Below are 14,383 nucleotides of genomic sequence, written 5' to 3' on the forward strand. Positions count from 1 at the left end.
GGACACTACACTGACAGACACAGCAAACCTTCTTGCCACAGCTCGCATTGATGTGCCATCCTGGATGAGCTGCACTACCTGAGCCACTTGTGTGGGTTGCAGACTCCGCCTCATGCTGCCACTAAAGTGACAGCACCGCCAGCATTCAAAGGTCGCCCAAACATCAGCCAGAAAGCATAGGGACTGCAAAGTGGTCTGTGGTCACCACCTGCAGAACCACTCCTTTATTGGGGGTGTCTTGTTACTTGCCTATGATTTCCACCTGTTGTCTACTCCATTTGTGCAACAGCATGTGAACTTGATTGTCAATCGGTGTGGCTTCCTAGGTGGAGTTTGATTTCACAGAAGTGTGATTGGCTTGGAGTGACATTGTGTTGTTTAAGTGTTCCCTTTATTGTTTTGAGCAGTGTATTAATATCTGATTACTGTTTTTTAAGATGCTATTTCTTGTGAAAGGTTTTAATGCTGTCATTTGTTTTAATTGGTATTTTTAATTGCGACTGTATGTTTTTATATTTTTTATTCATTGCTGTAAGCCACCTTGGGCCCCTTTGGAGAGAAAGGCAGGATAGAAATGCAGTAAATCATACATACATGAAGCCACTGGGAGCTTGAAGTAGCAAGACCAAAGACTACTTGCTGAAGGTTAGCTGTGAAACTAGCAGCGGATACAACCAAGACGTTTGGGGCACCTTTACCACTAACAAGTTCATTGTGGCAAAACATTTTTTGGGAGGGGGGGTTTAATAGTAATTTGCCTCCTTGCACCTGTGCACAATTACAGTAACTGAAGGTCTTTTCTACGAATGAAGAGCTTTAGCAGGGCTGGCTTAACAAAAAAAGGCATACTTCAGTTTTTGAGGCTGCAATTCTATCCACACTTACCTGGGAGTAAGCCCCACTGACTATAATGGGATTTACTTCTGAGTAGACAGGCCTAAGGATTGGCCTCAAAGTCGCACATTCTCTGCCCGCCCACTTTGGTTTTCAACGCCCAACTGGGCTGTGACACACTTGTAGGCATAAACAGTTTGTCGTCAGGGCACACCCCCTACCCCCAGCGGCTGACTGGGCGCGCTCCAAAGGCGAGGCGGAGACCACTCCCTACAGCTCTCGGCAGACTGAGGTCGACGACCGAGCTCATGGATGGAGAGGGGTCGCTTCGCTCGGCGCTCCTGGCTCGGGTTGGCTGAGCGCGCGACGGGGAAGTCTGTGGCGGCGACTAGGAAAGCTCGTCCTGCAGCGCGCGCGCCGTGGAGGGCTGGAGGTGACTGAGCTCGCGCGTGGGCGGGGCGGGGCTGGGCGGGGTCAACGGCCTTCCTGTGTCACTCACTGGCACCCGCACGCTCCCCCTCCCCGCGTGTTCTGCGCCTGCTGGCCGAAAGGCGACCGCGGGACCGTTAACCGGGCGAGTCTTGGGAGCGTCTCTTGCTGGCGCTTCGGCAACTGCTCAGCGCCTCCCTCTGAGAGCCCTGCAAGGCTCGGGACCTGCCTGCGTCCCCGAAGGTGCCCTCAACCCGCCTGGGTGGTCTCTGCAGGCCCTTCTCCAGGTGCCTCTGCTGGCTGGCTGCCCCCAGGCCTAGACAGGTCTACTCAGAAGCAAGTCCCATTGGGTCCAATGGGGCTTACTCCCAGGTAAGTGTGGATAGGATGGCAGCTGCAGGCTTACCTGGGAGTAAGCCTAACCTGGGAGTAAGCCCCGTTGGGTCCAGTGGGACTTGCTTCTGAGCTGCAATCCTATCCATACTTACCTAGGAGTAAGCCCCATTGGACCCAGTGGGACTTACTTCTGAGCAGACATGTCTAGGCTTGGGCTCCAGGTCACATAGGGTGGGTGTGGATGGGGGGAGAGAGACTGAGGGTTTCTTGAGTGTAGGTCTGCCTTTTGATCCCCCCACCTGTCTGGCATCTAGCCTGGTTTTTCTATTAGAGCCGACTTCTTAATTACTGTATTACTTAATGACTTCTTAATGGTAAGGTTTGATCTTGCTGTTTTATTTTTATTTATGTTAATCTCCCTTTATGTGAAGCCTTTGGTATAGTCTCTGACCCAGTCCCTGTATTACTAAGCCTGGGTCCCTTTGGGGAGAAGGGTGGGATAAAAATAAAGTTTATTATTATTATTATTATTATTATTATGTGTAATGATAAATAACCACATGCTCAGTCTTCCACTGCGCCCACTTCCTTTGCTTTCCTCCCTTGTGTCTCTTTGAGCAGTAGCGTAGCTACAGGGGTGCACAGTTTTTCAGGGCACATCAGTGCACCCAGGGTGACAGATACGAAGAGGGGCAGAGTGCCTACACTAACTACTGTATAGAAGAGGGAATGTTGGCAGGTGCAGCTTTTTAAACCTTTCCATGTTGAGCTGCAGCTGCCAACCCTCCCTCTTTTATGCAATGGTTAAAGGTGTAGGCACTCAGTCCTCCATTGTATCTGGTCACTCTGAACACACCATGTAAGCTGCTCCTTGTCTTTGGAGCCATTTTGGGCAGCAAGAGCAAAGTGGAGGAAACACTTCTGCTTTGCTTCTCGCTTCCCAGAATGGCTCCAATGGTGAGGGGGAGGGGCAGCATACATGGCACATTCATGTGCCCTGCACAACTTAGGGCACAATCCTTTCCAGCACTGACTTAAGGAAAATGCAGCTCTGAGGTAAGGGAACAAACATTCCCTTACTTTCCGGAGGCCTCCGTGAGTAACACCCAACTGCATGATACAGCACACGTCCCATTGGCACCACTGTGCCAGGGCTGGAAAGTACTGGCTTAAGGGGTTAGGATTGTGCCCTTAGTGTTGTGCCCCCCTGTAGCTATGCTACTGCCTTCTAGATTATGAGCTTTCGGGAGAGAGCCCTGCCTTCATTCTGTGTAATGTGCTATGTATGTGGATAGAAAACATTTGAATTTACTATGTGTTGAAGTTCAAAGTTGTCAGACAGTAACAAGTGTCACAGAGATGAGTAATCCTTACCTAAACCATTACTGCAAAATTTTATAACTGGATGTGCCACACTAAGGCACACAAATCCTATCCAACTTTCCAGTGCTGATGCAGCTGTGCCAACAGGGTGTGTACTGCATCCTGTGGTGTAATGGGGGAGGGGGAGTCACAGAATCCTGCTCAAGGTAAGAAAACATTTGTGATATTCCTATTTTGTTTAGAGAAACCAAATAATTTGGGCAAAAATGGAATGATTTTGAAAAATGTTACTATATTTTTCAGTTTGTCTAAGAAGCTGCACATTACACTAGACACATAATTTTTTCTGATACTTTGTGATAGAGGATGCTGTTTTCTTCGGTACTGTGTGCTATCCTTCTGATAGGAAGGTGTGAAATTCAGAGTGATGAATGGATTGATCCAACTGACATGCTAAATTATGATGCAGCTTCAGGAACAATGAGAAAGCCAGATAAGGTAAATGTTGTGTTCTTTTTTTACCCATTGAATGTTCATGCTCTTCTATATTCATTTACATAATACCTTGGAATCTGCTCCCTTTACCTGTGTTAGATGTTTATGGCAGGGCCTAGGAGAGGGGGGTAAAGGGGTAATTTGTACCCAGGCCCAGGATCAGAAAGGGGACTCAGGAACCAAAGGACTAGGCCCAGAAATTTCCTGGAATCTCACATTTTCCAATCTCACCCAGACACACTGCCCACATGGGATGCACACGGCAGCAAGCACTGCCAGAAGCCACACGCACCAGGCCCAGGAATGCATATGTTCCTTAACAGTGTCACATCTGGCAGGAAGCTGGCCTACTCCAGGAGCTCTTTGGCTTGTGGATCTGCTTGCCATGAAGGAGTGGGTGGGAGCTCAGGTACACGGCTGTGGGGCTACAGCTGCTACAGAAGTACTTCCTACCCCCATTGCCCCCCCAGTCTATTTCACCCCCTCCCTCTTTGGGAAGGGGCCCCAAAGAAACTTTGTACCCCCTGATAAGATTCCTCTTGGAGGCCCTGTTCTAGGGACCTGATCCTATCCAACTTTCCAGCACTGATGCAGTCACAATGCAGCCCTGAGGCAACAAATGTCCCCTTAACTTGAGGAGGCTTCTGTGACTGCCCTTCCACTGCTCGATGCAGCACATGCCCCATTGGCATGGCTGCATCAGTGCTGGTAAATTGGATAGGATTGGGCCTTGAATCACCTAACTATACAAGGCATATCCTCTAACAAATTCATCAGCCTGTAGTTGAGCAGTGTTGTTTTTGGCTAGAATAATTCTGCTGTGAGCTAGAGATCACCTGTCTAGTTTTTAAATAAGTAAAACAAACATTTTAACCTCTTTCTTAGAGCGGGTGCCCAAGGAAAAATAAAACAGATCATCAGAAAATTCATAAAGTATTAAAATGTTTAGGTTTTAACTAATTAAAGATAACAAAAACATACAAAAACTCACTTAAAAGGTTGTGACAATATTGCCAGGCACCACCCACTGCCAAACATCACCCTTCTCCAAAATAGAATGAAAAACCCAGATACATGTCCTGAAGGCAGACAAGGTAGATGATTTTTCTCATGAGTACATAAAAATAAAAGAAACATGTTGGTTGGCAATCTTCAGTCTCGAAAGACTATGGTATAAGCCTACAGTACCCAGTATTCCCCAGCGGTCTCCCATCCAAGTACTAACCAGCCCTGACCCTGCTTAGCTTCCAAGATCAGGCATGTGCAGGGTAACAGTTGCTGCAACATTTATTATTAAAATATGTAACAAATTTACTTCTGAGCTCAAAAATGCACTAATTTTGCTCAAGGTAGTAATCATAGTAAGATCTAAAGTGCAATGGTTTGCATAACTAGTCAGAAATATGCACGACTGAGTTCAGTGGGACTTGCACCAAGATAGGTGTGTATAGGATTGCAGTCTTAGGGCACAATCCTAAACTTTGTGCGCTGGCTCACCACCAGGGTGCACTGTTGCAAACGTGTCGTAAGGCACATTTGTGGGCCCTAGCACCAGTGCTCCGCTGGTGCTAACCTAACTCTGGGCTAGTGCCAATGGAATGCCAGAGCTCTGCCACTCGGCAGTCACGCAGACTGCCAGGCAGTGGAGAGGTGGTGGGGAGGAAGCATTCCAGGGTGGACGGAGGGCAGGGAGGAGGTGTGTCAGGGGGAGGGAGGCGGAACCAGTGGAGCTTTGCTCCACCTGATCAAGAGCCTCTATGTCGGGCTGGCTGCCTCACATGGAGACTCTTGATTCTATGCCGACCTTTGGGTTGCTGTAGAATCAAGTAGCCCTGTTGCAGGGCTACTCAGTTTACCTGGGGGAAGGGGACAAGAGTCCCCTTTTCTAGAGTAGGCAGCGGGGCTACCTGGTGAGTGCAGAATGCAGCGGCAGCCATTTTAGGCGCCACTGCAACCCCACTCACCTGGCAGCTCAGGATTGGGCTGCCTGTCTTGTTGGTTGCAGGAGATGCTATTGTGTATAGAATGGGGGGGAAAATGCTCAATACTTGCAATTTTGAGGAATAAGAAGGTAGAGGCGGCCCTTCTATAAGGTGAGGCAAAGTGGGTCCTTCTGATGGTAGCCTCAATGAGGCCTTTCCCCCTGTTGCAGTAGGCTCAGCACCAATTCACTCATCTCTCCATCCCCTGCCTTGGTACATTTCTTGTCACCCACCCTTTTCCTTTAATCTCTTCCCCCACCTGCCTTCCAGTTGCATCTGGGAGGCCTCCTCAGATGCAGAAGGGGGCAGGCAGCCTCAGAATACCTTTGGTCAGATAAAGCAATGTTCGTTTTGTCTAAATGTTAAAATAACCTCTACATTCATTACATTGATTTGTATCATGTTAAATGAATGGACCATTTTCACTTGTAAGGTGAGGAATGGTTTTTTTGCCTATTTCCTGTTCCTTTCCTGCTGCACTCCTGGGTGCTTCATGTCAATTGTGATCAGGAGCAGATTTTGGAGGGGCACAGGTGGCTACAGGGGGGGGGCGGTTGATGAAAATTGCCTTAATTTGCGTTGTGTAAATAAATGTTCTTTTGTGGGACAATAATGATTTCAATTACTGCAGGTGATTCAGGAGAATTCCGATAGTAAAAGAGTACCAAAAGAAGCAGCAGTGGAATGTGTTGCAGAGCTTTCCAGATGCCGAAAGAAACTAGAAACTGTCATTCAGAAGGTTTGTTTGCATATATATTATTTTATAATATGTTTAGTACTTTATCAAAATATCTGTAATTTGAATGATATCAAATCCTGTTGGAATATCCTTCACCATTTGTGGAAGACATTGCTTCATGTAAGCGATCCAAATGACTTTGTCTTTGAGGACAAGCACTAACAACTAAGCATGAAGAGGAAATAGTTTAGAGGGCTGCAGACACTATCCCCCTGCAGCAGTGACAACAGAAGCAGCTGAAGGAGATAGCATCAGAAGGGCAAACAAAAACAGATGTGTCATGAGCGTCACAAGGGGATTTGTGAACCGTGGAGTATGTAGGTATAGAGGGGCCAACTGTACCACATGTAAATACTCATCTAGATTTAAAGCAGTCTTCTCTTAATATCGTCAACATTTTGCACAAGTATCTAGCACAGCCATTTTCAACAACTATGCCATGGCACACTAGTGTGCCACAAGTGGTTCACAGGTATGCCACAGGAATTTGGGAGATGATCATTTATTAGTAGGACCAATGGGTATGTGAGCCTCCCACTGACAGCATGGTGTGCCTTGTCAATTGTCAAAAACCTGATGGTGTTCCTTGAAAATTTTATTGCCTTGTAATTTTACCATGAGATGAAAAAGGTTGAAAATAGCTGATCTAGCAGCTTCTAAAGTAGCACTCAGGTGTTTTTTTATCACTGTCACATATGTTTTATATTGTTAGAAAAAGAAAAAAAAACCAGTCATGAGACCCAGAAGAACAAAAGTTCTTGCAGATTTCCCCTTGAAGAGCAGATGATGGACAGGAGGGGGTCCTTGCACTGGATTCTCTCCTTTATCAGGAAAGAAAGAAGTAAGGGGGGTGGTTCTCAAGTGCAGCAGGGGTGTGTGCAGCCCATAGCTTATGATTGGGGCTTGTGATGCACTCAGGTGGAACTACTGTGGTGGATCCCCTCACAGCGGCCCTGCACATGGGTTAGTTGAGATTGGTGTGCAGAAACATGTGCCCATATGTAGACTACTCCTTAGGAAATTGACCTTTGTAGCTGACTTTGCTGTTCTTGGCTAGTGAGCTGCTTTGAACTTCATGGGTCACACATTTAATTTATAATATTTATATCCTGCCTGTCCACTCCACTTCAGGAGGTGCCCAAGGCAGCTTTCGGTATTTATTTTGTTTTCTGTATATTAGTAGAAAATGGGTTTCCAAGGGGCTCATACTGTAATCTTCAAAGAAGTCTGTTCTTCATTCTTACAGAAGTATTGGTGTTAATATGGCCATTGTAACAGAAGGGGCATGGTCTGTTGCACAGGTCTGGTTTAAAAAAAATAGACTCCAATGCTTGTTGGGAGTCAGTTCACTTGAAGCTGAAGAAATTCTTAGCTTCTGGGTTTTTTTGAGGTATAATCAGGGTGGTTTCAGATTGCATCACTAAGGGGTGTTAGAGTCCAAAGTATTTATGATCTCAGAAGTAAACAGCAGCATACTTGGTTTAAGTCTAAAATATGAAGCCATAATTAATGATTGCAGGGTCATGGTTGTGTCTTTTTTTTATTTGCCATAATTCACACTTTAGCTACTGAATGAATTAAAGAACTGTTAATGGGAAGATGAAATACCAAAGCACTCTGTTTTTCAGCTTGAAGAATGGGAAAAGAAAGACAAAACCAAGTCATATGAAAGGAATAGTATCCATGTTTTTAAGAGATACTTGAACAAGATTTTAATTGAAGCTGGAAAACTTGGTCTAGTGAGTACCTTCATAGCTGCTTAAAATTCTGGGCTTTTAAATTGCTTCTTATATTTTATCATTTAAATATTAAGTACTATATCTAAGATATCACGTACGAGTAGTTCAGTTCATCAGCACTTTACCCAAGGGGAACATTCCAGGATCAGTGTACAGAGTTTAAATTGCATATACTCAAAATCACCTTGGAAATTCCTTGCATCTGAAAAATACATGCTGTTGCTCCTATAGCAGGAAAGAAAGTAGCAAAGTAGAGGGTTCGCAAGTGCAGCAAGGGTGTGTGCAGCAACTACAAGAGGCACACAAGAACTGAGACCAACTGAGGGAACAGCAGCTTCATACTCTCATCTTAGGCTTACTCTGTGGCAAGAATTTAGTAGGTGAAATGCTGGACACAATCACTCACACTATTTAAGTACAGTAGAACCTCCAAAGTTGACCACATCTCTATATTGACCACCTCCGTAAATTGTACTTGTATCTTGACCACTTCGACCATTGCACAGAGTATTGATTTACCCTCTGTAAGTTGCCCACTAAATGCTAACAAGGAAGCAAGACCATAGTTAGCAACATCAAAAAACGTAAATATGAGTATTTTGAGAGATACAGTAAGGAAGACGGAGGCCTACAGCAGAAAAGAAAGAAAACTTCGCTTGATGAAGTAAATGAAGCTACTTTTTGCTGGTTCAAACAAATGAGGGCAGTGAACACCAGAATCTCAGGGCCAATGATCCAAGAAATTGCTAAGAGGTTTGCGCAGGAATTTGGGATAGAAGATTTCCAAGCATCAAGTGGTTGGCTTGAAAAATTTAAACTGTGACACAAGATCTCCCAGAAAGTCTTGTGTGGTGAGTCAAATGAAGTTCCGGCAGAAGTTGTTGAAGAATTCATTACTAAGTTCCCAGACTTTGCAAGAGGCTTCAAAGATGATGACATTTTTAATGCTGATGAGTCCAGACTCTTTTTCAAAGCAATGCCTGATAGAAGCCTCGTCATGGAAGGTGACAAATGTAAGAGCGGAACCTGCAATGAACCTGATCCGGAAAAAATATTCCGAGCAATATTGTCTGAAGTACAGCCCAGCAGAGAAGTGAAGGACACACCTGGGGAAGAAGAAAGTGAGGACGACATGGACGCAGAGATTCCAGAGGAAGGGGATGTTGGGCATCTGATATAACAGTTGAAGTCATATGCCGTGAATAAATGTCCAGGCATGTTGAATGGGATAGCTAGCATTGATAGTGCATTTTCTTCTTATCTTTACACAAAAAATAAGAAGCAAACCAGGATTGACTCTTTTTTTTAAAAAAAAGAATAATAATTCACATACAGTATATGTACTGTATGTAGTTCTGAATGCATTTTTTCTATATCTTCACTGTATATATTTAGGTATGATATCTATAATAAAGACTCTAAAAATATTATAAGTACAGTATTACATATTTTTCTGTATGTTGACCACCTCCCTATATTGACCAATTCCTCCAGTCCCTTGCATGGTCAACTTAAAGAGGTTCTACTGTAGTTGTTTTTCTCTGTTTGTATGCTGAGCAGGTGTAATTGAATTCACACAAGTTAAGTGCGTGCAAAATGTGGGCTGACTGTACAGTTGTTACAGTTGTTAGGATGCTGTTAGTTGCTCAGATTCAATTATACCTGCTCAGCAAACAAATGGAGAAAAACAGCTGCTTAAATAGCGCGAGTGATTCTGCCCACCATTTCACCTACTAAATATATGCCCCAGAGTGAGCTTGTATGAGTAGAGGTATGGCTGCTGTACTACAGAGCCCAACCATTTAATTATTTTCACTTGCATGTTATTCAGGATACCTGAGATCAAGTGACAAATACCAGTCAAAATAAAAAGCAATGTAAAAAATGCTTAAATAACCTGTCTATGTTGATAAAATGGATGGGGGCTCTCAATGAAACCTGTGTACTTATTTGTACTGAAGTCTGGAATGTAACAGAAGGGACAGAATTTGGCCGTAGATGGTGGGGCCATGTCCTTTATAATGAAGCTCTGGGCATGAACATTCTAACAGCCTAGTCCTGAGCTGCCCAGAGCTGCAGGACCCAGTGGCTCCCTGGCGGGCTCCCGCCAGATCCAGAGCCTCCTGCACTACTGCAGGAGGCTCCTCAGGAGAATGGGACATTCGTCCCCTTCCCCTGAGTAAGGGAAGCAGTCCCGCAGTGGGATTACTCACTTTAGCGGCAACTGTTTGGTCACTGCTAAAGTGAAGGTGCTCGTGTAGGCGCGGTGCGGACCACAGGATCAGGTTCTGAACCTGCTGTACTAAATAGATTTGACACATTATCATTACCATAATCCGTTATATCAGAGGCTCCCAAGCGTTATGGGACCTCTGCGAACTGGTATGGAGGTGGGGTGGCAACAGCACCCCTAGGATCGCACTGCCATTGCGAAAAAGTGTCTCTTACTTACCAGAGCAGCACCAGCTCTCTGCAGGTATCTTTGGGTGATCGCAATCCGCTTCTGGCTTCATGATGAAAACTGGAAGTGGGAGCTGAACAGTCATTCAGGGAGCTGTTTTAAGGTACGGGGAAGCCCACAAAGGGGTTCGCAGGTTCCTTGCCCCCTCCACAGGGCTGGCGCTGCCCCTGATAAGTAAAAAAACAAAACCTGTTTTTGTGGCGGCGGCACAATCCTGGGAGTACTGTCATCACACCCCTTAAGGGACCAGAGAACCTGGCTTCCAATGCCTCAGTTTGGGGAAATCTGCATTACATAGTTTGGTATTGATGTTGTAGAAACATCTGCTACCGTATCAGTAATCCTGGATAATGGTGCCTTTAGATTGTATTTAGTGGATACATTTATATTTTCCAGTGGGATCTCCTGGTTAGTCCTCTTCTTGGGCAGCTCCTCCCTCTCAGGGTATATTTATATTTTATTTGATGCTGAAGAACTTTTAAAGAAAATATGAACTGTAAACAAGCCTGTTTGTATTCTGGTGCTGTAGAATGGTCCATGCATTAGAATTCTTTGCCTGCTCAGAGTACCACCATTGCAGTCACTCAGAACTTTGCTGGAACAAAGAAACCTCCTGGCTATTATTAACTCCTAAGCTGTTAAGTGTCCTGCTGATATATCCTTCGCAAAACTCTCCAGTTACCAATTCAAAAGTTAACTGTTGTTTTTGTGTTTGTGTTGCTTTTTTTTCAGCCTGATGATAACACTGGGGATATGCATTATGATGCTGAGATCATCCTTACTAAACAGATGTTTAATGAAATCAACAGGTTCCTGAATGAAGAGGGCTGGAAATCAGCTGCTTTGGATGATGCACTTAGTGATATTTTGATTAATTTTAGGCATCATGATTATGAAGCTTGGAAATGGAAGTTTGAGGACTCGTTTGGGGTTGATCCATATGATGTCTTCATGGTGAGAAATAAATCCTTGTATTAAGATTTTCTTCTTTGTCATGTGTTATACAAGTCTGTAATGTTTCATGCTTATTTAAAGTGATACATCATATCATATATGATATTTACATCATACGGTTCTAAATTAGAAGTAGAGAACATACAATTAATAAATTGGCCCACCTACTTGAAAAATGTTAAAATTATTTTAATTCTAATTCATGAAAACAAAATGAAGCAAGAGGTGCTTCATTAGTATTGCATGATATTGACGACTACCTTAAACAGAAATTGAATAGGAAAGATATGTCCTTTTCATTCGAATAAAAGAGGAGGATTGAAACCTCAGATATTGGAATTTTTCAGGAGTTTTACAACTCACTGTTTTTGGATCTTTTTTTCAAAGGTGGCATTGTGCTTGCTGTGCATTGCAGTAATTGTTGCTACAGAACTATGGACACGCATCGGCTGGTTTACACAACTAAAACGTCTTTTATTCATAAGTTTTCTCATCAGTTTTGGGTGGAATTGGATGTACCTATATAAGGTAAATGATATTAAGATGAGATGGGGAAGTGGATATTTGTCTGCTCTGAAAATAAAATCTGCAAACATTGCTGTTTACTCCATAACTCTTCATCTTAAATCCTGGCAAGACTCAATATAAACTAACAGCTCAATCCTATGTATGGCTACTCAAAAATACGACCCATTGAGTTGTAGGAGACAAGGGCCCAATGCTACCCAACTTTCCAGAGAGGATGTAGCCACATCAGTTGGATATGCACTGTGTCCAGCAGTAGGGGGCCAGTCACGGAAGCCTCCTCAAGGTAAGGGCTGCCTCAGTGTGGCTGCATCAGTGCTGGAAAGTTGGAAAGGATTGGGTTGTTATTCTCCAAGTATGTGTGTATGTAGGATTGCAGCCTTGGGCATCCATGCTTGTGATTATTAAAATAGAAAACTTTTACTCTTGTTGCCCTGTGTTTGAGTCTTATCCCCAAAATAAGCACATACAGCAGTGGCCGGTTTGTGCACCTCATTGCAAATAGTTCAAGATTTGATTTGTCTCTCTCTGTGATACAGTTTAGTATGGTTGACACATTATTTCATTCTGCCTGATTTCAGTGACAGAGTACAGTAGTTTTAATTTTTTTCCCATTCTATACATCAGTCTTGCACAACAAAGTGCCCCACTTTGCCTGACAGGCTTTTTTTTTTTTTTTAACCTGACAAGTGTTCTTAGTCTCCATTAAGTGCAACCCACCAAAGCTCAGGTTATTCTTGGATTTGAGGGAAGAAGCCAGTGCAACCCCCCCCCCCCACCCTGTACTAGAGAGCAACTCCAGATTTGCAGAAGCTGTTTCCTCTCTACTATCTTTATTAAATAACCAGAGACTCGATCTTGGGGTTAGAGAGAACCTAGAAGAGAAAATTACATACACACAATCTGTCTTTAGGAATTATACATTTTAAAGTGATCTTTGCAGGGGTTTGCTGCTATATATGAAGGAGGTGATTATTTCCTTTTTAAAAACATAGTTAATGGAATTTCCCTCTTAACGATTTGTCTAAATTGAATTGAATTCTGCTGTTTAAGGATTTCCCTCTTAAACTTTTTTAAAATTCTCAAAAATAAAGCTGCCATCGTGATTTTGCTTTAATATTTTGGTTTTTTTAATGCTTTGATCTTTGTTAGCTAGCCTTTGCACAGCATCAGGCTGAAGTGTCAAAAATGGGAAATTTTGATGACGTATGTGCTGAGAAGATTCACTGGAGTGATAGTGTTTTTGGTAAGATGTTTATGACTTTTTTGCTACTTTAACTTTCTGTGTCTGATACATTTCAGTTAATTGTGAAATTTTTTTCTTTGTATACATACAGTTGAGCTGCATTTTAAACATTTCTGACACTACAAATTGATTATAAATTAACTTTGCACCTTGAACATTTGCTATGTTAATATTTCATACCACTATTATGAATTCTGGACCATCTCAAGTGTATAGTAGTACACCAATGTTTTGTTGTATTGTTACATTCATTCAACTTGATTCAGTCAGCTGGTTTGTCTTTGAAGTAGTTGTGTGAATGGCACACATGTCTACCTTGAAATTTCTTTTAAAACCATCCTATTGATGCAGCACATTCTGCTGGCACAATGTCTAGTCATTCTGGAGATGTTTCTAGGCACATCTGTGCCAATTGGGAGCCTGCCTGGACCCGGCAGCAGTAAGTTTCTTGCTGAGTGGCAGGAAGACATTCCTGGGCAGGAGGAGGGCAGTGGGGAGGGTGAGCAGGGGTGTTATAGGTCTGGGAAGGGGCTGTTTAGGTCCAGGAGGGTTGAGGACGGCAGCCTTGGCTGCTTCCAAATACTACCCCCCCTCCTGGAATTCAGAGCCCAACACGGGTCTCCTTGGTTCTGTGCCAGTGATTGAGCTGGCACATATCCGAGTAGACCCTCGGGGGCTGCCGGAACCCAAAACAGGGTAAGGGAACCAAAGTTCCAAGGAGACCTCTGGCTGCTTCCCTGGCCTCGCAGGATACAACATTGGCCATTTTGGCACTGCTGTACGTCAGGCAACTGTCCCAGTAGGATTGGACTGTCAATATCGCTAGCAATTTGGCAGGTGATCCAAATCTTGGAACTTGGTTTACTGTTCAACAGCTGTAAAATGGCTCGGGTAAAAGTATGACTTACTGCAGCATGCTTAACCCTGCTAGCGTATTTTTCTCAGCAACCTACTTACCCGCAACATAGTAAGAACATGCCCAGAATTCTGATTAGGAAATTGTTTTTCCAAAGAAAACTCTGCTTTCTACTGTCATTGCCCAGCTGTCCCTCTGCGCTCTTGGTTCTCAGCAATATGACTGCTAGCAGAGCTGAGTTTGACTCTCACCAAGTTCCTGATTCGCCATCAGGTTTAGTTTGGTGTTTGGAATGTTCTGAACCTAGTAAATATGCTTTAAAATACTTTTTTGGCATAAAGATTATATTATTTCCCACCAGATAGTGTTTCACCTCTTCTAAGGAATACCATTTGTAGAAACATTTATTTCCTCCTTCCTTGAATAACAGTTTAGTCATATTTGAATATTGGGAATGTCTTTAT

The 14,383-nt window shown here is 43.7% G+C and overlaps 1 protein-coding gene across 7 annotated transcripts in view; it reads left to right on the forward strand.

The window, feature by feature from the left end:
* The first annotated feature begins 1,114 nt into the window (after positions 1-1,114).
* The window catches only part of CLCC1 (chloride channel CLIC like 1), a 29,447-nt gene continuing 16,178 nt past the window's right edge, over positions 1,115-14,383 (forward strand). For 4 of the 7 annotated variants that reach the window (XM_066626645.1, XM_066626644.1, XM_066626638.1 and 1 more), the window contains exons 1-7: positions 1,783-1,973; positions 3,286-3,420; positions 6,031-6,138; positions 7,767-7,877; positions 11,071-11,292; positions 11,680-11,820; positions 12,970-13,063. In XM_066626645.1, the coding sequence (XP_066482742.1) occupies positions 1,971-1,973; positions 3,286-3,420; positions 6,031-6,138; positions 7,767-7,877; positions 11,071-11,292; positions 11,680-11,820; positions 12,970-13,063 (814 nt within the window). In that variant the 5' untranslated portion in view covers positions 1,783-1,970. Of the gene's footprint in view, positions 1,268-1,318; positions 1,551-1,782; positions 1,974-3,285; positions 3,421-6,030; positions 6,139-7,766; positions 7,878-11,070; positions 11,293-11,679; positions 11,821-12,969; positions 13,064-14,383 lie in introns of those variants that run through there. The other 3 variants (XM_066626639.1, XM_066626642.1, XM_066626643.1) reach the window with 3 other exon arrangements.

The sequence above is a fragment of the Tiliqua scincoides genome, chromosome 4 (assembly GCF_035046505.1).
Source record: "Tiliqua scincoides isolate rTilSci1 chromosome 4, rTilSci1.hap2, whole genome shotgun sequence".
NCBI classification, from domain to species: domain Eukaryota; kingdom Metazoa; phylum Chordata; class Lepidosauria; order Squamata; family Scincidae; genus Tiliqua; species Tiliqua scincoides.